This window comes from Embiotoca jacksoni, unplaced genomic scaffold (assembly GCF_022577435.1).
Source record: "Embiotoca jacksoni isolate LCO1_2020_lvr unplaced genomic scaffold, fEmbJac1.0.p SCAF_93, whole genome shotgun sequence".
Classification (NCBI taxonomy): Eukaryota; Metazoa; Chordata; class Actinopteri; family Embiotocidae; genus Embiotoca; species Embiotoca jacksoni.
This window is the reverse complement of record NW_027185451.1, coordinates 502519-525152: the sequence shown is the minus strand read 5'-3', so window position 1 is coordinate 525152 and position 22634 is coordinate 502519. Positions and strand designations below refer to the sequence as shown.

Here is a 22634-nt window from a genome sequence, read left to right as displayed (position 1 = left end):
CAATTCATTCGCATGCCAAGAATCATAAAAGACTTTTAAAACACCCGTCGGACTAAAAAAAACGTACGATAAAAAGGACTCATTTGAAATCGTTTGTTCAGTTTTGATGTGGGATCATCTGAAAATGACAGTTGTGGAGAAAATATTTACCGAGCTGTCCAAAGAGCCGTTTCCATCTGTGTCATAGAGGCGAAACATGACTGTGGAGACACAAAAAAAAAAAAAACAACACAAAATGTCAAGCTACAGTAGTGCCACCCTGCTGTCTCTCCCTCGTCCCTCGTCCCTCCTCGACCTCTGAATGTTTTAAAGAACAGAGCCGACAGCGCTCTTCTGCGTGAACGTCCTAAAGCTGCGGCTTTAAGTGTCCGCTGAACGGTCACCACGGAAACAGACAGCCCTTCCCATCGCAGCTGTGATTGGCCGCTCTTCAACGCCACCGGGGGTAACACATGTCTGAACGGTGACGGAGTCGTGACAACAACGACCTCGTGACCTGGCTGCAGATCATTTCCATCATAATACCCTATAGATGGAAGTGCTCTGACCCCCCCCCCCCCCTCCCACCCCCACACCACCACCCTCCCACACACCTCCGTGTCAATGGGCGCTGACATCATAATGAGCTGACGTCAGATGGGCGGGTTCATCAGGCTGCTAACGAGGAGCTAATTGCCCCCGGAAAGGTAATAAAGTGCAAAAGGATGATGAGATACTACAAATGTGTTGGAGAGAGGGAAGGGAAATGTTTTCATCACTTAAATCTCTTTTTAGAATTTATTGTAAATGAGCTCTGTTAAAAAGCAGCAGTTTCCTGTTAAGTTGTTTGTTTGTTTGTTTTTATTTCAAATTCATTCTAATCAATGCAATTAAGTGAAGAACAAATTGGATCAAATCCCTCAAATGTATATCATAATATACTGTACAAATAAGATGTTCTAGTTTATTTACTCAGAGTTCAGTTTTAAAAGAAATTATAGGAAATATTTTGCATTTGGTTGCACAAAGCTGTAAACAACAGTCCATGATGCCTTTTTAGGTCTGTTTGTAAATGAAACCTTTATTCACCTCATATGAGTTGTCCAAAATAAAAATAAAAATGTTCATAAAACAAAAAAAGAAGAGAAACATCAGTAACTGAACTGCCCCCCCCCCCCCAAAAAAAAAAAGCTGCAACAAAATCTGAGCAGTTCTCAAACGAACCAGCAGAGGGACCCCTCCGCTGCAGAAATAATAACGCAGAGGACCACAGAGAGGAGGTGGATGAAGATACAGGGAGAAGATTAATAAAACATCACCCAGTTAAATCCATGATGTGTTCTCACACACAGGCATCATCAGTTGAATTATTTAATCATGCCTTCGCTTCATGCGCTTCTCAATAATTCAACAAATGGATGAGAATTATAGCAACACGGGGGGGGGGGGGGGGGGGGGGGGAAAGGGGGGCCGCTGTCCAATTAAGCAATGTAACATTGTGAATAAAATATGTGATAAATGCAATTAAGAGATGCTGGCGACGGGATGCTTCAGACACGCGGTCGGAGAAGATTTAGTTGCCAAGATCGTTTCTGAAAGAAGTTACCGAGAGAAGAAGCGGTTTAATAAATTTAATCTAATTTGATAATCAGTTAGCGCTCCAGCCAGACCGAAACTTTGAGTTCATAAAACCTGAAACCGTAATGGATGGAAGCTGAAAGACCTTCTCTTCGGTTATTATTTTCACCACTGGGGGGAAAAAAATAACATAAAAAAACTCAAGCTAAATACACCTCAGAAACCTCTTAATCCCTCCAATAAAATGCTGAGAGAAAAATACACTGAGGGAGTATTTAGATTGCCTATAAACATTAAAACAACAGTTTACGTTGCTGCACAGTCTTTTCAGCGAGCGTTGGATCTGATCGGAAACTCGAAGATCCCGTCAGCTGTAACCTGACTGCACCACAGGCCTGTCAATCAAACAGACCCCACCCCTAAAAAAAAACACGGCTTTTTGGTGCTAATTTTACAGTTAATGACGGGATAATTTTCAGATGGATCACCAGAAAACGAATAAAAAAGGAGCGACTTCAGCTAACAACACCGAGGCCGACTTAAAAACGTTATGAGGCCAGTTGAATGGGAGTCGATGGAGACGGACGCTTTTTGCAGCCGACCTCTAGTGGCACTCGGTGGTATCGCAGTTTAAGTCACTTCCGCATCGACCCGGAAGCTACGAACACTTTTATATACGGTCAACGGTTGGACCTCAACGGACACAGTTTCTTCAAGAGATCGACATTGAACTAAGAGTCGTGAATGGATTTTAATGTATTTGTATCTTTTGTGGAAGATATCACGTAGTTACGCCTTTTTTTTTTTTTTTTCATGCACTGTGTAGGAGTCAAATTTGTATGTTGAGTTTGTGTTGTCTATTTGTGTTACTTCAAGTTTATTTTTTACTCATTTTTAAATCCCGACCAAATATTTGTGTTCTTTAGTCATCAAATGAAGAAGCTACGTTTAATCATTTTGGGTCGTTTTACATATCAAGCGGGCAGATTATTAGTATTTATACGTGACGACAGCGCGCGCAGAAAGAGGCACGATCTCTTGGCAAAGATTCGTGGCTTCGTCCGCTCTTAACCTTTTGTATTTTTCAGTGAGTCTGACCTCACTGAACCTGAAAAGCTGCTTTCCACCCGACTGATGCTGAAGTCAGCCGGTGACATTTCCTTTGCCTCCTCGTGACGCTGTCGTCTGGCACGTGTATTTTTTTATCAAATCTTTTCAACCGCGTAATTTGTGCAAGGGTCCCGCCGTTTCTATCACCTGTGCCATCGACAGACCCGGCATCGGGACGTGTTCACTTGTCCGCACGTCGTTGTGGTTTTGACGCCTGCTTCGTATTGATTTAGGGCAGCGGGTCACGTGGGATGATACTCACACTCGAGCTTGTCCTCGGGACGCCCGCCCTCCAGCAACGAGAGGTAGCACACGATGTCCTTGAGCTGCACCGTGTCCAGAGGCCGGGGCGGGGCGGGGGCCTTCAGAGGGGTCGAGCTGCCTTTGATCAGCTTCAGTCCTGTGTGGGAGGTGGGGGGGAGGCGGGGGGAGAATGGGGGGGGGGGACGCCAGGAAAGGTCAAATAAACGTCCTCCACAATGCCTCTAATGTCAGCCCAACAAACCCGCTGGGTTTTCGGATGCCCGACATCAGTCGTATACTCGGGTGGATCAGTGGTGGGCGGTGTCGCCGAAAAAAGCCCGACGATATTTCAGGTCTACGCGTCTCACTGTGTTTAAAAAGTAAAGATCGATAACGACATTACATCATTAACACCCACCCCCCCCCCCCCTATTGATTCACCCGCTGCAGTTAGCTGATGCATCTAATGAATAGTTCACAGCAGTCAAGTCAAATTTATGGTCCAATATCCTCCGTGAGGTTTTCTTGTTTTTCTACGTGGTACATCAAATATTCGATTTTATATTTTGTGTGTTAAAAAAAAAAACAAGTATTTGGGATGCTGCACAAGCAAAGAGGCTCATGAAATGAGCAACGGACAAAAAGGCATTAAGAGGAAAACGTCATTTTTTTATAATGAAGAATGGGACATGAGCGTGCAAACGAACCACGACCACCTCGGACGATCAATATGGGTGCAAATGCCATTTAAAAAAAAATAATTCACAAAAATAGCCTGGAGCGCACTGTAAATAAACAAAATTAATTGTTTGTAAAACAGGGAGCGGTGGATCTGACTCCATCTGATTGGAAACCCGGCGACACTGCGTCCCGCCCACCGATAGCCGTAACCGGACTGCACCACGGGCCTGTCAATCAAACAGACACGCCCCCCAAAAACGCAGCTTTTTGAGGCTTATTTTCTCATTAATGACGGGATTATTTTCAGATGGACCTCCAGAAAACTTTAGCTAACAACACCGAAATAACTTTTTATTGACTTTTGTTTTTCATGATAGAAGTTGAATGGGAGTCTATGGAGGCTTTTGGGAGCCGACCTCTGGTGGCACTCGGTGGTATTGCAGTTTAAGACACTTCGGCCTAATTTTTCAGACCCGGAAGCTACGAACACTTCTACACACAGTCCCTGAAAAAGGACCGACGCGGGTCATTTCAGTTCAGTCAGTTCATTACCACACGAGAAGGAGATATTAGTACAAAGGCTGTAAACAAACAGCGCTCTTGCCAAGACAACTGGCAGCCGCTACACTACAGTTTACATCGCGTGCCACCGGGATGGACTTGGCGGAAAAATCAGAGAGATTCTCCAAAACAGAAAACAGTAATCGTGCCGATTTTATAACAGGAAAAGAAAATTCTGTGAAGAAAAGGCTTCGGTGGCAGAGAATAATTGACAAATTGGCTGCACTTTCACAGCAAAAAGCGACAATAGTTTCCCTCTCCAGCACCAGTAACATGCTGTGTTTATGAACTGAGGGAGAGAAGAAATAAAAAAAAAAAAAAGTTCCTTTCTACACTTACCAGAGACTCGAGGTTTGTCAGAAGATGAGGGACTGGGTCTGGGTCCCTTGTTGCTAAACGACATGAAGAGGTGTTGACAGAACTCTTCGGGGAGTTCGCTCTCCAGAAACGTTTGCATGAAAACCTTGAAGCCCTCAAAGTCGATCTCCTGAAAAAAAAAAATTTGAAAACAGAGACGGAAATGAGAATGTGTTTTTGCTCGTCTCGGAGAGCTGCGGGTCGTTGCCTTCGAGGTTTCGAGGAAAACATAATACAAAATGTCGGCGCGAGCGGAGTGTTTTATTTCTGGTGGGAAAATAAATAAATAATCTGAGATACTTTGCAGAGTTCATGGTCCAGATTGATGCTCTCAGAAGGAGGTCTTGGAGGGTTGTTTGCGCTGTGGGCGGGTGGAAACCTATTTCAGAGTTGTTTCAGCTTCTTTTTTTTTTTTTTTTGTTACTGTCATTATATGTCTCAGTTTTTCTAAAGTTCAGGACTCTGATACTCGATGAGTGAACGTAGACGGCCTTTATATGCCCTCCCGGTTACAATTTAATTATGAAGGCGTTCGTGATCAGCCAGCGGAAGACACGCTCAGTGCGTGATATTTCCCCGTCGGCGGTCGAGGTTCTCTTCGCGAGAGGAGAAGCGAAGAGCTTCTGCGTTTCGAGCCTTCAGCAAAACACGGCAGCGATCGATTAAGAGGGAGGAAGAGACGGCGGTTACCTGGCTGAGGATTTCCTGCTTCTACAAGCCGCAGCATGGAAGACAAGAAAGAAACTCAACTTTGTTCACGGTTTACATATATATTCATTTTTACACATGGACCTGTAAAGCAACAATACAAAGAAAATAAAGTTTGAAAATACAGTTTTACAGTATTTACAGGATTAAATTAAGGGTATTATAGTTGCCAATTATAAATATAGGAATAATCCATTCTCTTTTAATAAATAAAATAACAGCAGAAAACCTACTTTTACTGTTTACCATTGTAGCTGCAGAAATTTATTCTGTTCATTTTAATAACTTTTTTTTTTTTTAATATATATATATATATATATATATATATATATATATATATATATATATATATATATATGTAGAGCAATTCCTTTACTAAAAAAAAGAAAAAAAGAAAAGATGACTCATTGTAAGTTGAATTATCTGCAGTTTAGTGTTTACAATCATCAACTAAATCTCGTATTCACATCAGGATTGTTTTCAGCGCGTCAGCATCCAAACCAAACTAATTAAGAAAAACATCTCCAGAAATGGGCCTTTGTTCCGTGTTTCTTTTTTTTTTTTTCGTCATTAGAGATAGATGTGGAGCGCTGTTGGCAGAGTTGGAGTCAACAGACTGTAAAATGTCTTGTTACATAATGCAATATAAACCGAGCATACCTCCTCTGGATTGTATTTAGCCAGCACGCCATCTCCGTGGAACTCCTGCAGCACATCCTTCAGCTTCTTGGTCGAGTCTGAAGGGGAGGAAACATTCAGCACGTCTCTGTACTGGCCTTTTGCTTGATATTACATTTTCCTTCACAGTACGTAGTGTCATGTATGCCTACAAATGAAGACATTATATTACACAGTTTATCATTGTACCGTAGGGTGCTTTTCTTTTTCTTTTTTTTTACATTTTACGGGGAGAGTAAAGTCATGTTAGTCCATGAGGGTGAACACTCCCCGAAGGTCTACTCTACTAACCTCACCGTGGTCAGAACCAGCGCCGTCCTAATATACGTAACACGATGCATAAATACAACTCTGTGGGTCACAGGAAACGCAACATAAAAGTAAACCAGAGAGAAGAAATACCCATCGGGACCTCTAGGGGGCTCTGTACAAGATTCGATGAGGAGAAAGACTGCACACACAAAAAAAAAAAAATCAAAATCAAAACAGTCTAAAACTGCAATGTCTGGATTTGCACTCCGCTCCAGACAGATATGATTTTTTTTTTTTTTATAATAGAGATTTTGCTGTGATAATTACTGCATCGCTGGAGAGGCTTTACGAGCCCTGCTGCTAAATCCATTTGCCGCGCCACAGATACCGAGTTTTAATGTTGCCGGAGTTAATTAGAAGTACCGTTTCCCCGCTTGCACTGGAGGGCCCGGTTCCTCTCTGAGCACAGAAAGATTACACCGAGATGCTTGTTTTAAGTTGTTCGTGTTTCATATCAGCTGCCTTTACTGCACCTCTTTACGGGTTTAATTAGCACCAGAGGAACCGGTCTTTGGGCCCCTTCGAGCTGCAGTGTTTTAAAAGGATAACTACACAACCCTGATCACTGTTGAATACTGAAACTTCACCTCAAAAGGATCAAATTTACTTCCGCTTTGAAGAAACGTTTTGACCTGAGCGGCCACGGAGGCCGAAGTAAAAGATGTCCTTTATAAAAGTGGACAGGATGTCACAGATTGATCATTCATGTTGGGAGTTTAGCCGTACCGTTAACAAAAGATAGTTACATTGATTACAAAAGCTGTCAAACATGGTAAAAAACAAAAAATAGTAGTTGGAATACAAATTTGTTTTCAAATGATGTTATTTTGGACAATAAAGTTTTATCATTAAACTGTAAAACATGAGGCCTCCGTTCCACGTCTTTGTCACGAGTGTTAACCACATTTCGGGTCAATAAGATCTATTGACATTTTATTTACGCCCTAATATCGGCACCGGCTATAAAAACAAATCCATAAGCTGTCGGGCTGCAGACTTCCTATCGACTTATCATCTCCAGGTCCATCGGTAACGCCTCCACAGCGGAGACGTTGAAGAAGAAATGTCACAGAAAAATCAATGTATTGTCTTCCGGTTAGTAAAAGCTGATATTCTGTCTCCACGTTGACGTGCGTTTGCGATTTCTGTCTCTTAACAGCATTTTGTCGCCCGATGGCTTTCGTCTCTTTGGAGGTTTTTTCTGGACGCATTTTACCAACGGTAAGAAGAAATAAATACCTCCGACTGGTCCAGCTGTTCGAGCTGACCATCGACACCGAAAGCCATTAACAGAGCAGAGTGATTAGAAATCCGCCGATCGCGTCACGTTGAGCAGGAAATGCTGAATTACGAATGTATTTTCTCACTCGGGGTTAATTAATCGTCCCGTCGTGTCGCCCGCGGCAACCGGAGGACAAAAAAAAACAAAAAAAACACTCATTTCCTGTGCTTTAACTTCATAAACACCCGGCGCGTTTTCTCCACCTCCGAAGGTGAAATAATTGTCCTCCTGTTATAACAGCGCAGCGCCGCGCTAGTCACATTCGTAATTATAACAAATAAAAGGAGAACTAATTGTTGGGAGTCAGATCTCCGGTTCCTGCCTCGGCCATTACTACGTTATGAAAGAGTTGCTCGCTTTAATGAGAAGGGGAAAAGAGAGCTGAGGGGGTGATGGTGCGGCGATGAGAACAAGTTTATTTAATTTTTTACAACCTGTAGCTGCACAAAGCTCGTTGAAACGTGATTATCACACACACACACACACACACACACACACACACACACACACACACACACACACACACACACACACACACACACACACGCACGCACACGCACACTCAGTTCAGTCCTTCCTGCCTTTTACTCCAGCACGATTTTTAAATGTCAAGCATTTAAGCGTCGTCCCGAGACGAGAGTTCCTCGGGAGTGAAGAAGAAGAAGAAGAAGAAGAAGGTCGGCTCCGAGCAATTAAAAGAGAGAAATGTCGTTACCGAGCGAAACACCGGTACGAGAGATCCCGGGTGAAAGAAAAGCATCCATTATTCAGATCGTACTCGGCGCTCATGAACGGAAAAATAAAAAGAGGCGATTGCTGAAGGCGACTCAAAGATGTGTCTTGCTCGGGCCGAGCCGCTACGGAGACAGCCGACACAAAAGCTTCAACGAAAATAAACAATAAAAAGTTGTTGTCGTTTGTCTTCTTTACAAACGATGTACCGCGACTGGTGGGTTTTTTTCTTTTGCGCTTTTGAAGTCGGAACCAAACACGACATGCGTGGGTGGCGCGAGGTGCATGGCGACCCCCCCCTCCCCCTCCCTCTCTCCCCTCCCAGCGGTCCGACCCTGCCAGGTACCGTCATATTTTCCGCTCCCGGCACCATTTGGAGTGATGAAATGTGTCAACATCTCAGGACGTGTTAACATAAACTCCAGGCCAACCCGGGAGCACTGTCTGGTCTGGTGAGGAAACGTTTGTCGGGTGGGGGGTCGGGGGGGGGGGGAGTGTGTGTGTGTGTGTGTGTGTGTGTGTGTGTGTGTGTGTGTGTGTGTGTGTGTGTGTGTGTGTGTGTGTGAATCATTCAGAGCTCGGCGCAAGAAAAAAAAAAAAAAAAAAATCAAGATTAGCCGCCAGAGCTTCTGACATCGGTGAGAAAAAAAAAAAAGGTTACAGTCGGCAATTACAGTGTCAAAATGATATCATTAGAGTGTGTGTGTGTGTGTGGGGGGGGGGGGGGGGGGGGGGGGGGGGGGGGGTTGAGATGAACCACGGTGAATTTAATTGCCGCCCTTACTGCAGTTTACAGTTAACAGACCCGCTCTGTTTGTGTGTGTGTGTGTGTGTGTGTGTGTGTGTGTGTGTGTGTGTGTGTGTGCGTGTGCGTGTGCGTGTGCGTGCTGCGCGGCGACTTCTGTGGATGTTTCGTTTCCGTCTGTGAGGCGGGTGGCTGAAGGCGTATGAAGCATGAATACAACTTCATGCCAACTTTCCAGCACCCCCTCCCTCTCCCCCCCCCCCCCCCCCACCCCCTCACCCCCAAAAAAGAAATGATGAAGTGCAAATTTGCCTCACATCAAAATGGAGTGTAAATTGGAAGGAAAGTACACAGAAGAATGCCGTTAACGAGGGGAGAAAATACTTAAACGTTGCCGTTTGCTTTCTTAGCGGGAGTTCGACTGATGATAATAGTTGTGAACATCCCTTAATAATAAATAATATTTTACTGCATCCATCCGAGAGATCGCAAACCAGGAAACGATAGCCGAGAAGCGCGTTCACGCCGCCCAAATCTCAGCAACGAATCGTTCTGACTTCACCTAAACTTTTGTACTTGCTCTAAATTGCTCGAACCTGTACGCGAGCCAAAAAAAAAAAAAAAAAAAAAAAAAAAAAGCACGTTAGTGAGCGTCAACAGTTGAAACAGAAGCGCGGAGAGTGGCGATGTTAGTCCGTCTCGTTTAAATGTGCGTACTGGCCCTTTAACTGCTCAAAAGTGCAACTTAAGAACTCCTCTCTTCGCAATTTAGGTTTTTTTTTAATTTCTTTTTTTATTCGCCAATATTGTAAGAAGTCCAGCAAGCAGATATGATACATTAGCGTTTATTTAGAGTTGTGATTCCTGGCCATTTGAGGAATTGAACTGAGGAAAATACCTGGTCTCTCCAGCTCCTGAATAGCGCTTTTTTTTAAATTTATTTATTATTATTAATCATTTCTTTGGCTTAAAAACTTCTGAGTGAGACCGACTGAGCGAGAGCGAATCGGAAAACCGGGTTTAAAACCAAAAGACACCAAAAACGGTCAGTGAGGCCGAATGGAAGCGCACGCCGAGTTGTAACCTCGACCCCGCGGTTAATGCAACGCGGCGGGAGGCGGGCCGAGAGACCTCTCTACTCACACTGGGTGTACTCCTGCAGCAGGGCGAATTCAGCCGGGGGTCAGCGTGACCCATTTATCCTGGCTGCTCATCGTGTTCAGGCTCCGGGTCCGCCGAGCATTCCCTGGGCAGCAACACACAGCTGTGAGGAGGGGTGGGGGGGGGGGGGTGAAGAGGTGTGGAGGTGTGAGGGGGGGGTGGGGGATGGATCTGGAGGGGGGCGGGGGGGGGTGGGTGTCTCACACTAGAAACAAACAAAACAACAACAACAACAACAACAAAAAAGACATCAGATCGCATCAACCGCGGACATCTCGACATAGCGGGGTCGGACGCTTTTTTTTTTTGTCCTGTCGTGTCTCTTGAAGCTCCCTGTTTTTTTTTTTCCCCGGTGTGTGTCTGTGTGTGTGTGTGTGTCTGTGTGTGTGTGTGTGTGTGTGTGTGTGTGTGTCTGTGTCTGTGTGTGTGTGTGTGTGTGTGTGTGTGTGTTGTCCATCGAAACCTGAACAATTTAAAAGTTTAACACGTCGTATTTATAAATGATGACCTCTTCACAGACAGAAACTAAACGTGGAAGGAGTCCTCTGCGTGAAGTTCGGACAGAATGAAAGTCGGTGCCGTTTTTTCCAAACGGTCTCGCGTCAGCCGGACTCGTCGCCATGACGACGCCGTCACGATCGGGTTCGGGCTGAAAGGGAGATAAACCGAGTGTTTTTCTGCTCGGACAACATCTCCGTTTCAAAAAAAAAACAAAACAAAAAAAACAAACCATTATAAAGCAGCATTTAAGGCCCGCGATGACAAACGACGTACGGTTTGAAGGCGGGACGACGCATCGATCGGATGTATTGACGGAAGATTTAATTTCCGGGACGGTACCACGGAGCTCCTTCGTATGAGCGGTGAATAAACGCGCCTCGCTGATATCCATTTGGATAAAAGCCGAGGATCGTTTATCAGATGTGTTATGTCACCGTTACCGACTGGTTCAACATCGCAGTTCTGCTGTTGACCTTTTTCCTTAGTTGTGTCGAATGAATGAGCGTGGGATTGTATGGTTTGTGTGGGTGTCACTCACACTCGTCTGTGTGTGTGTGTGTGTGTGTGTGTGTGTGTGTGTGTGTGTGTGTGTGTGTGTGTGTGCGTGTGTGTGTGTGTGTGTGTGTGTGGGTGTGTGTGTGTGCGGTGTCACACCGGCCGTGATGCATTTGACCCACTTACTGAGACCCTGGATCAACAAGTGGATGTTCATTCATGTGGAGGATGGCCTGTGTGTGTGTGTGTGTGTGTTGTGTGTGTGTGTGTGTGTGTGTGTGTGTGTGTGTGTGTGTGTGTGTTTGCATGTGTGTGTGTGTGTGTGTGTGTAAATAATATATATTTGTGGTGATCCTTGTACGACGTATAAATGTGTCTGCTTTGGGTTTTTTTCCACGTGCGCCTGTAGTTATGCAAGTGTGTGTGTGTGTGTGTGTGTGTGTGTGTGAGCGCATTTCCAGAAACACACCCCCCCACACACACACCCTCCCCCACCGTCTCCCCCCCCGCGCCCCCTCTCACCACATTTTTACCACGAGGAGGCAATTGCATAAACAAGAACCTAAATTATTGAGGCAGCGTCATTATTAAAGTAACAGTCGACACAACGTGTGTGTTGTCGTTCGCCTGCTGGGTGCGTGGGAATCCGCCTCCCTCCCGTAAACTTTGATCTGCCTCTTTGATCCAACGAGAAAATGCTCTTTTAAAATATATATATATATATATATATATTTGCCACAGACCGCAAAAAAAATGTTTTTTTTAAAAAGGAGCTGATGGGAAATCTTTTGTTATTTATCTCCACTAATTCCAATTCAAACAAACCCTGATGTCTGATGCAGCTCTGTGTTGTGCAATGTGTTTCCTGCTGCTGATTGCTGCTGCTGCACTCTCATCATCCTCCTCTTTTCTCTTTTTCCGCTGTTGCCTAACTGCAGAGCATCCTGACGAAAAAAACAACAACAATAACAACAAATAACACTGGGCTGGCACATATATATATATATATATATATATATTTATATGTAATCTCAGCAATCAAAATCCAGCTCTGCAAACCTTGCAATATATATATATATATATATATATATATTTATTTATTTTTTTTTTTTTTTTAAATTTATATATATATATTTTTAAATAGACGTGCGTTTATAGTCACAGACAGAAAACACACGCGAGGGTACAAACAGGCCACTGCGACACACGACAAACACACCGTTGCACGAGATGACGAAAATCAACACCAGCGCGCTCACCTGCTGCAGAGAGACGAGGGAGGAGTCCTCCGGCCAGATGTTTACGAGATGAAGCTGCTCACTCGCATTCCTGCCGTGCCCTCCTCCTCCTTCCTTCCTCCTTCCTCCTCCACTGGATCTTCTCTCAACTGCAAGGCAAGGTGCAATTAGACGGAGTGAAGGGCGCGTGGAAGAGAGAGGACGAAGCAGCAGCAGCAGCAGCAGCAGCAGCAGCCCTCTCCGCTGCATGTCGGTGTGTGTGAGTATGTGAAGGGTTTCGTGTGTGTGCGTGGTGTGCGTGCGTGCGTGTGTGTGTGTGTGTGTGTGGTCAGAGCAGCATCGGATGTGGAGCGCTGAGAGAGAGAGAGAGAGAGAGAGAGAGAGAGAGAGAACTGCTTTGCCTGCAATGATCAGTTTCCATACTCCCGCGCGCTCACGTCACGCCGCCTCCCTCCCTCCTCCTCCTCCTCCCCTCCTCCCCCTCCCTCCCCCGCCGATACACCACCCCTGAGGGTCCTACGACTACAACCCCTCCCCGCCGATACACCACCCCTGAGGTCCTACGACTACAACCCTGCTTCCCTCTACAACTACTACTACTCACCGCCTCCCTCCTCGCCTTTTTATTTTTTTATTTTTATTTGTATTTGTATTTGTATTTGTATTTTTATTTGTATTTTTTAAAAGCCGTCTTCACTCCGGTCACCGCAGGAAGTCGTCATCGACCGGGCCTCATTTTTGCATTCGGCACGCGACAACCTGTGGCGATGACGAAGAAGGTTCAGCACGAGGACTGAACGCAGGAGGAGGTGGAGGAGGATATAAACATATCCAATAATAGATTCATACTATGAAATACCTACGTTTGTATTTAAAAAACTTAAACAACCCACCCAAATTACACCCGTTGAATAAATAGTAAATAAAAAGGATGGCTGTTTATTCCTCGGATGAATATTTAAAAAGAACTAAAATAAAAAAAAATAAAAACTACGTAATTGATCACACCATCAGCGTCTTCTCAGATGAAAGCAGCATCAGCATAAACAGTGAAGCTGCAACGTTTGTTTGTTTTTTGTTTGTTTTTTTCCAACCATAAATGGTCAAAGTTCACCATACAGCCTGATAAATAAATAAACAAAACAACAAACACTGCCAGCTGACTCGGTGTCACCTGTACCTGCTTTTATTTTGATATATATATATATATATACGTCCCCTCCCAAAAGTGGGAGGAGTTTAAAGATGTAAAAGCTCAAAGTCAATTAAAGGAAAAACAACAAAAAGAAAACAGAAGTTCACGTTCGTGAGCGTCACGTGATTGATGTTAACTTCCCGGATGTTTTACAACAATTTTGCGGTAATTAGTTGTCAATAAACGCATTAATTAAAAGATTTAAGTAGCACACAAACGCGCGTGTGTATAGTTACGTTATTAAGCGTTCAACAAATGTCAAATTGTCTCCTATTTTAGGGTCAGCGTGAACGGGTCTAGTTTCAAGTTTATATTGCTGTTTGTTCATTGCTTTTAGATTTTTTTTTTTTTTCTGAATTGTTCTCATGACATCATCTCTGTCTGTACGGCTCAAAACAAAACAAAACTGCCGACAGCTAATTGTTCAGAAAATAAGGCTCTCTTGCATTAAAATCCCATTGGAGTAAAAAAATCGCCTTTCCTTTCTGCCGTGATAATGCTCATACATGAAGGTAAAAGCCGCGAGATCGTGTCCGGTCCGTTAATTAATATTCCAAACGCTGTCATTGACATTTCGGTCGTTTACAGCGAACGCCCTCCTCCTCCGCAGAGACGCGTGGCGAGCCGCCTCGGCGTTGACAATCGATAGGAAAGGAGTCGGGAGGTTAGAGACGTACGGCGTCGACGCGTGATCGAAGAAAGCCTGCAAAGAATTCAGGACAAAAGGAGAAACGATTAGACTGAAAATAGGACTAAATTGAGGGTTATTAAAAAAAAAAAAAAAAAAAAGTGCACAGTCAGCACGACTCACATTAACATAATATACATCAATGAAGCTGCACACAAATCAATAGAAAGAAGAAGTGTGCACGGCAAAACACAAGCGTTTAACACCAGTGTGTGTGTGTGTGTGTGTGTGTACTCATTGACACGCGCACGCACACACACACACACACACACACACACACACTTTGCTGACCGCTAATTCACATGCAGGAACCAAAAGCAACAGAATCAAATTCATTCTCATGGAAATGATGCTTTTTTTTTTTTTTAATGTAATTCATTCTCACCAGAAAATATATTATGAAAAGAAACATATTTACTTTACTTGGTAATTGATCATTAAAAAAGCTTTCTCCACCAAAATAACCTTCAATATCTTTCTGAATCTGCCGATGACGCCGACATATTTCACGTACTACACTTAAAAGGCTCTCGATTGAGAAGAATTACAGGAAAAGTCTGCAAACCGAACAGACACGAAGTGATTATTTAACATTTTGTAAAAACCTCAACCGAAGCGCTTTTATTTTTATAAACCGAACCACGTGCGGGATGCAAAAGTCCCGCCTTTTTAAAAAAAAATCTAAAATCCTTTATATAAAAAAAAAAGGAAGAAGTCCCAAAACCGACTGATTTCGCAACACCTTTCCTGAGCCCGAACGTACGACAGAAAAGTCTCACTTCTACGTTCACAACGAAACCGTTCTTGTCGGAGACGTAAAAAGGCGACTCGATAGCGGTTCAGCTTTTTCAGACGCAGAAGGAAAAAGACTTCTGGAAATAAAACATAAATATCTCCGACAGCCTCCTTCTACGTCACCTCCAACCTCCACCTGTCGGACTCCCGACACTTTCATCCGGCCTCGAACGCGCGTCAATGTTTTCACAGAAGTGTGTCGGGTGGGGGGGGGGTGGGGGGTGGGGGGGGCTGATTCACCGATAACATTTGTGTTTTAATCCCCCCCCCCCCCCCTCTACACCCACCCCCACCCCCACCGTGTCAGAGAGGCGGCCCAAGTATCGACAAGTCCTTCAAATGTGACGAGCAGGCGGGTAACTTCAGGGCATTTAGACTTGTTCCATACATTTTTAAAAAAAATTGTTTTTATCCGTTCTTGTTGTTATTGTTGTTGTTGTTGTTTTGCGCAGAGCATACCGAGGTGCTGTTTTTTTTAACACAGGACAACAAAAGACGGGACGTCAGATGAGCCCGCTCATCGTGAAGTCATTATATATATATATATATATATATATATATATATATCAGTGAAAGTTCATATCTGGTCCTTTTGTATTCATAAAGGGTGAAAAGAACAGTCAGCTGTCTGCTTGGTCCTGAATATCCGAAGAGGCACGAATAATCTGTCGGGGTCACGATAAACCAATTCAGCTACAGATTTGTCGTGTTTTGTTGTTGTTGTTTTTTTGGTCGAAAGCAGCATTCAGCCCGATTGGGAAAAAAAATAAAAAATAGAAAGTGGTAAATGTTAATGAGACTTCATGTTCTGAGCCACAACAGTAAATTACATTTTCTATGTACCGCACAGAATGACATACAAACGTTTTTTTTTGTAACATGAGTGTAATTAACGGTCGCCTAGACGACCTTAAAATTCAAACTTGCACCCATCTGTCCGATTTTCCAGGATTATTATTATTACCACGACTAAATGAAAAAAAAAAAGCCTTTTGCTGTTTATTCTTGTTCGTTCCCCTTTTCCAACGAAAAAAATAAAAACAAACAATCCAACGCGTTCCCATGGCGACAAATACCGACGAGTCATCAAAGCCGTTTTGCGTCTCATATGAACGCGCAATGCGCTTAAACACATAAGGGGTCAGGACAAATATCGTACTGTCCCATCGATCAAACCTGAGGACGCACAGCGGCAGCATTTTACGGAGCGTGACGGGGGTGTCGGTGTCGGTGGTGGGTGGTGGTGGTGGCGGTGGTGGTGGTGGGTGGGGGGGGGGGGGGGGGCGGTACATTTCTTTTACATTTTGGGTGGAAAGAAAAAGAGCAATCCCACACGTCACAGGCTGTTTTCTTACAATCGATTATATGCTGAATCAATGGTGGTGAACTGTCTTCAGCTGCTCGGCCGCGGCGGTTAAATGCTGCTCACGCACACGGAAAGAAAAAAAAAAAAGACAAATACCTGGAAATATAAAACTAAACAAAACAAAAAACGTTTAAAGTGCCAGAGAGGGCGTGAATTCCTCTTGTAGTTGTACTTCACTGGGAGGGGAGGGGAGGTGGTGGTGGTGGTGGTGGTGGTGGTGGTGGTGTGTGGAGGGGGGGGGGGGGGTGTAATTACACCGGCGGGCTGAACTCTCCCTGCGCGTCATCCGGTCGATACGCAGCGCTGATTCTGACGCGACGCTGATTTACAGCACGTTGAGGGGAAGAAATACGGCGGCGCGCAAATGAACTTCACGAGCCGATCGAATGCCCCACCCGCCACCACGTTCACACTGGAGCCAACAACTCTGCCACCGACACCCGACTGTAGCTGCAGTCTGACGTGCACACATATCAATTACCCCCCCCCCCTCTCCACCCACCTCTCCTCCCTCCCCTCCCCCCCTCCCCCCCCGCCCACTTCTAACCCTCTGCGCTATAAATAGCGGAGAGTCTGGTGCAGGACTCTATGAATCATAACGGGTCCCGTCCCGAGCATCCGCAGAGGCTTTGACTCACCGGGGGTCCTCCTTCTCCGGTGAAAGGGGGGAGCGGGGAGGGGGGGTTATGTTTTAGTTATTACACGGGTCGCCAGAGTGTCAATATTATCGATACACATGAAGCGGCCTCCGACGACAGTTCAGACTACCGTGTGCACACGTGACCTCTTCAGCTCAGCACTGTTTATCAATAATTAAAGCATGCACATGATTTTACATAATGATACAAGTGATGCTTCGTCTTTGGTGAATTCTCCTGGCGGTAATTCAAATACTGTTCGACGTCGAAGTCCAACGCAGTGAAGAAATTAGATCGTAACTACGTGACACGCAGCGACATTTCTTTTCCTGCAAACACACGAGGCCGACATACACGGTGCCGTTCACTCCGACACGCACTACGTGTGAATATCGAGCTCTACGCTCCGTCGCTATAGCAACCTCCGGCGACGCAGTTATAAAAGCAACAGCGCGGCAACAGCGCCCCCTGTGGTCACGAGCGGTAATTACAAGATTCTGGTGCATTCACTTTTTGCACACAGGTGTGTGCATTGTGTGAGGTGGGAGGGGGGGGGGGGCGCTTATAAAACACACAAAAAACAACAACAACAAAAAAAAACTACAAAGCACAGAAATGGCTGGTGATTCATTTCCTACGTACGCAAGTCGCTGATTGTGGAGCTAATCGCTGCCTTTCCAAATGGAAAGCGGGCTCGAGATTTATTTGCTCGGACGGAGATTTGAGAAAACGTGCGGTTCAGACAGCAGAAGCTTCACGAGCGCGAAAAGAAAAAGAGCGAATCCAAGAATAGACCGACGACGGAGAGCTCATCGAATGGACGTCCAACCGGGTGTGTTTTCGAGCGCGCACACTTGTGATTGTAAGCGCGCGTGTCGTGGGACTTCTTCCGTGTCGCCACGCGGCGCTCTGAATTATACAGCGTTGTCACAGGATGAGTCACTGGAACATTTCTGTGTTCTCGCTGCCCATCTGCCAGGAAACAGAACGACACGGACCAAATCTGTTCTACCTGATGCGTTTGTACGAAGAAAACAACACAACTGTAAAAAAAAAAAACACACAAGTGAAGATTAAATGTACAAAGTAAGTTTAACATGTAATCTCCACAAAGTCTTGTTTTTTATTTTTTATTTTATTGTATTAAATCTGAAGCGCTTTTGTACTGTACTTCACTTCCTACAGATCACCTGTCAATCAAACAGTGTGGGTGGCACCGACATGATATTCTTTGAGATTTCTGTTTATGCAGTTTCAGTTCTCTGATTTTTAATTGCATAAACATGCATTTTCTGATATTTAACATCAGCATGTGTAATCATACCTTGACCGATTTCCGTAAAACGTTTTTTCTTCTCCAAATTTCTTTCACTGCTCATCTTGAGCTACAAGAATTGGTGAACTACTTTTTAATGACATTTTTGCCAAAATGTGAATCACCTCTCCGTGGGGTTCAGATGAGGTTTTTTTTTTTACTGTCCTCAAACTGATGCGAGGAGCACTCCTCTCTCTACATGCTCCATAAACTGCCTTTAAAAGGTGGACAACAAGACTTCTCAGAAGTGAAGCCAAAATATCTGGAGCACCCCCTGGTGGCCGGTTGCAGCATAGGTCATAAACCCCTTTATCGCCAATTTAGCAGGTTGTCGGTTTTTTTTTTTTGGTGGTCATTTTATATCATTGTGGTCCATTTAAGTCTCTTTTTTCGCCAATTTAGCAGATGGGACCAAGGCCGAAATAAAATAATAATAAAAGTATTTTTTTTTTTCTAAATATGTTTTTGACATTAAGTACTTTTCTCTGAAAAGTGTTTCTTTTTTTTGATGCTGTAAGTAGCGCGTGTGCCGTCATGATTGACAGCAGCTCTGGAGAAAGTTGTTCCAGAGGTACCTGGTCGGTTTTAGGTTTTGTAGGCTGACTTAATTATTAAATTAGCGCAAATGTTATATCAAACAAGCTCAGAGCGCAACTAATCTATGGAGGACAGCTTTTATTATGAAGCTAGAAAACAAGCCGTTACTGAGGATTTGTTTGCAGCGACTCGCGTTTGTCCCTGAAGCGTCAAAAGATGCAACAGCCCTGATCTAACTGTAGTTTATCTATTTACAGGAGCTCAGACATGAAATCCCCGTATAGCTCGGATAATTTGTCTGCCAGACAACGACAATAAAAAAAAAAGAAAAGATAATGAGAATAAAAACTCACCAGATGTTAGGCAATCCTCCGGGTGACCTACATGGTGGGATGGAGGGTGTGTGTGTGGGGTGGGGGTTGGGGGGGGGGGGGGGGGGGGGGGGGTCAAGGCTGAAAAAAACCCTGGTTAAGCGCATTTCATCTTAGCTGATAAATATAAACAGATAAAACATATAAATTACTGCTGCTGCGTCGTACTTACTGTCTACACGAGAAGAGTCCTTATGAACGGCGCCCTCTTGTGGTATTCACGACGTCGGAGCTTGACATTTTCTAAAAGCCTCGAGGTCACGAGGTGTGACGTGTTGGCAGACGTTTACGGAAGTTGATTTTTTTCGTTGGACGTTGAGCTCTTATATTGAAATTTTAGTCACCGAGAGTTTGTCTTCGTAAACTTAGACAACAGCCGACGTCCGAGGAAAATGCTGCTCTTCCCGACGGCTCGCTAAATTGTTAACCTCGGTGGTTAGTTTTCCGTTCCCAAGCAACGGTGTTTTTTTTTTTTACCTGTTAACCTCTGTTGAAATCAATTGTCGCCTCACAGAGCATTGATTTGATAAATCAATAGCAGGAGGGATGGCTTCAAATTCAAATCTTAACATCACATTCCCGTTTAGCCAAACACAAATATTGTAATAGGTATGTAATGTAAAAAACAGATGTAATACAACACCTGTGACCCTCAATACATTTTCATATTTATTATTAACCTGATTATTCTTATTAATACTATTTGTTGGAGTACCAGTTCTTTTGATTGAGAAACAGGAAGACCATTATGTCCTTTGAGAAAGCTGCGATTTTAAATTAATCATTTGCTATTAAAATGAATGATGTGAACAGGGAGGGACGCTGGAGGCAGCAGATCATGACAGATTGTTCATGACCTTTCACCGAAACACCTGAGCTGTGATACAGAGTCAGAAAATGTGCAGGACGTGATCAGCTGAATGTGGACGGTGACGACAAGGACTGCTATTTGTGAAGCCCTGGCGGTTTTTGATATATGGGATGTGACACGAGCTTTACGGATCGCAATACCGCCGAGGGCCACCAGGGGCTGGCTCCAAAAAGACTCTGGCCCCAAAGACTGAGTATACTCAGGTTGGTTTCCAATCAGATTAAGTCAGCTTTCCCCCGTTGGCTCCTCCCCCAGCCCGTCCAAATATGGTCACTCCTGGTTCCACAAAAGCAGCATAAAAAAACAACAACAATTAGATCCACGTCAACAAACAACATCAGTGAAATCCTGCATTTCAGGAATTGTATTATATTATAAGCAAACTGAATAAATTATAAAACATAACTTCACTAAAATGAGTTTGTGTATATGTTGCTATAGGCAACGGCAATGTGGACGGCGTCTACAACCCCCCGCCCCACCCCGAGATCTGATTCCCATCGACTCGTTACTGAACCGTCTATCCTGTCTATTTCCTCGTTCCATTAAGCGGCGCCGTGGGCAGGATTCCCTCGCCGCCTATTAGCGGGATTTCATGTAAGGTGAAGGCCACATCCTTCTGCTCTGGGATCAATAAGTCAGCTCCTCGTCCCGCTGCTCGATCGCTTTAATTACCCTCGCAAGATCATTAAAGAGCCGAGAATACGAGAGCAGCTGCACTGCGAAGGCCTCTTAATCTGTGCTGGGTAATATGCAGTTACAGTAACAGGTTCATATTATTATAATAAAAAAATACTTTTTTTTTTTTATGATTTCTTTGCCTCTTTGCTGCTTGACTTTGATATAAAAGATAGAAATAAGGATCAAATGTGTGAAACATCCCTGCAGGGCCTTTATAAAAAAAAAAACAGCTCCAAGAGCTCTCTTTATTTTCCACATTATTTCCAGTAATCATTTATAGAAATAGACTGAATATAAAGTCAACGGGCCTGAAACAGAGTGGTAGGGATTAGAAACAAATGATATCTTTTGTAAGGTGTCTATAAAAGATTTGCGTTGAAGAGTAACTTATATTTACGTTATGCGAGTAAGTTATTTCCGTTAAAAGTACACGCTGATTGCTTGTAACCTTTTGGTTACAAGCAATTGTCGTTCCGTAGGTTTTGGTAAAGGTTTTATTTTTGTCTCAATCTAAAAAAAACAATTTGTAGGAATAAAAGGAAAATCAATTAAAACATGTTTTATATATATATATATATATATATATATATATATATATATATATTTATATATATACAAACAATACTATCTATTCAATTATTTTAGGTTTTTCCTTAAAAAAAAAACAAAAAAACATCAGTTATCTCATTAATGAGTTTTTTCTCATTGAAAAGTAATAAGCACTTCACTGATCAACTACATTTTTCATTGTGTGAGTGCTGGAAGCTTCAAGTTTTTAAATGGACCACTTGTCAAAATTGCATATTAGTTAGTAAATCATGAAATATCTGATATTCAAGGTAAACACAGAGAAATGTTAATCCGCACAGAAGCACGCTGAGAAAAACAAAACAAAAACGTAGGATCCTGAAACTGAAGAGCATCAGACAAACAACTGTCACCTGGCAACCACGACGCTACCATCCCCGTGAACACCGTAGATGTTTGTAAGTGACAGTAACTTAATGAAAGAAAAAAAGAAAAGAAAAAATGTACCATTCGTTCTTCTCCATAAATCTTCTTTCAATTGATGTTGTGCCGGGAGATGAAAACAGTTTAAAGGACAGAAGTGACCAGAAAAAAAATTTAAAAAAAATGGACTGCACATAAAAATAAAATTAAAAATAAAAAAGCTTGAATACTGAATGTGATCCTCAGAAAGTTCCCAACCTGTGAGCAGGTTTGAACCTCTGGCCGCGTCCCAATCAGCGATGCCACAGCAGGTGTTACGACTCCACCAGCTGCTGGAAATCACTGACAGGGACATCTCTGATTAAGATATCTGAAGCCACAGAGACGAGCAGCAGCAGCTGCAGTTTCCTGTGTCCAAAAAAAAAAAAAAAAAAAAAAAAAAAAAAAAAAAAAAAAAAGGGACTCACGTGCAAGTTTTTCTTTTTTTTTTTAATGGACATTTTTAGTTCCCTGATAATACGATCGTAACCATATAAACCGCACGCTAAAAAACACGTGTCTTCGTCTGTGGGCCCGTCTTGTGTTTTTTTCCTCACTTTGGAGTGTTTTAATGGTTCACATCGAGCTCCTTTCTGCACGCTGTTCCTCGCAGATGTTTTCTGCATCTGTTCAGTGAACGCACCGGATGACATGTCTGGTATTTTAGTGAACACAACCCGCGAGTGTTTTAATGCACATATGCAGAGCAGCGTAATACCATCTGCAGACCAGTTAATATGACCCATCATGAATATTCACACACGGCCACCTCTGATCCTTCTGCCTCCGCAACATGCACTCGTTTACATCATCCGCAACAGTTTTT

The 22634-nt window shown here is 43.6% G+C and overlaps 1 protein-coding gene across 1 annotated transcript in view; it reads right to left on the bottom strand.

Annotated features, from left to right (window-relative positions):
• dgkb (diacylglycerol kinase, beta) overlaps nucleotides 1-10270 on the bottom strand; it is a 56983-nt gene extending 46713 nt beyond the window's left edge. Inside the window, 7 exon segments of the mRNA XM_069141907.1 lie at nucleotides 151-200; nucleotides 2930-3067; nucleotides 4492-4639; nucleotides 5200-5220; nucleotides 5878-5954; nucleotides 10110-10146; nucleotides 10148-10270. Of these exon segments, the coding sequence (XP_068998008.1) occupies nucleotides 151-200; nucleotides 2930-3067; nucleotides 4492-4639; nucleotides 5200-5220; nucleotides 5878-5954; nucleotides 10110-10146; nucleotides 10148-10180 (504 nt within the window). The 5' untranslated portion in view covers nucleotides 10181-10270.
• Nucleotides 10271-22634: the final 12364 nt, after the last annotated feature.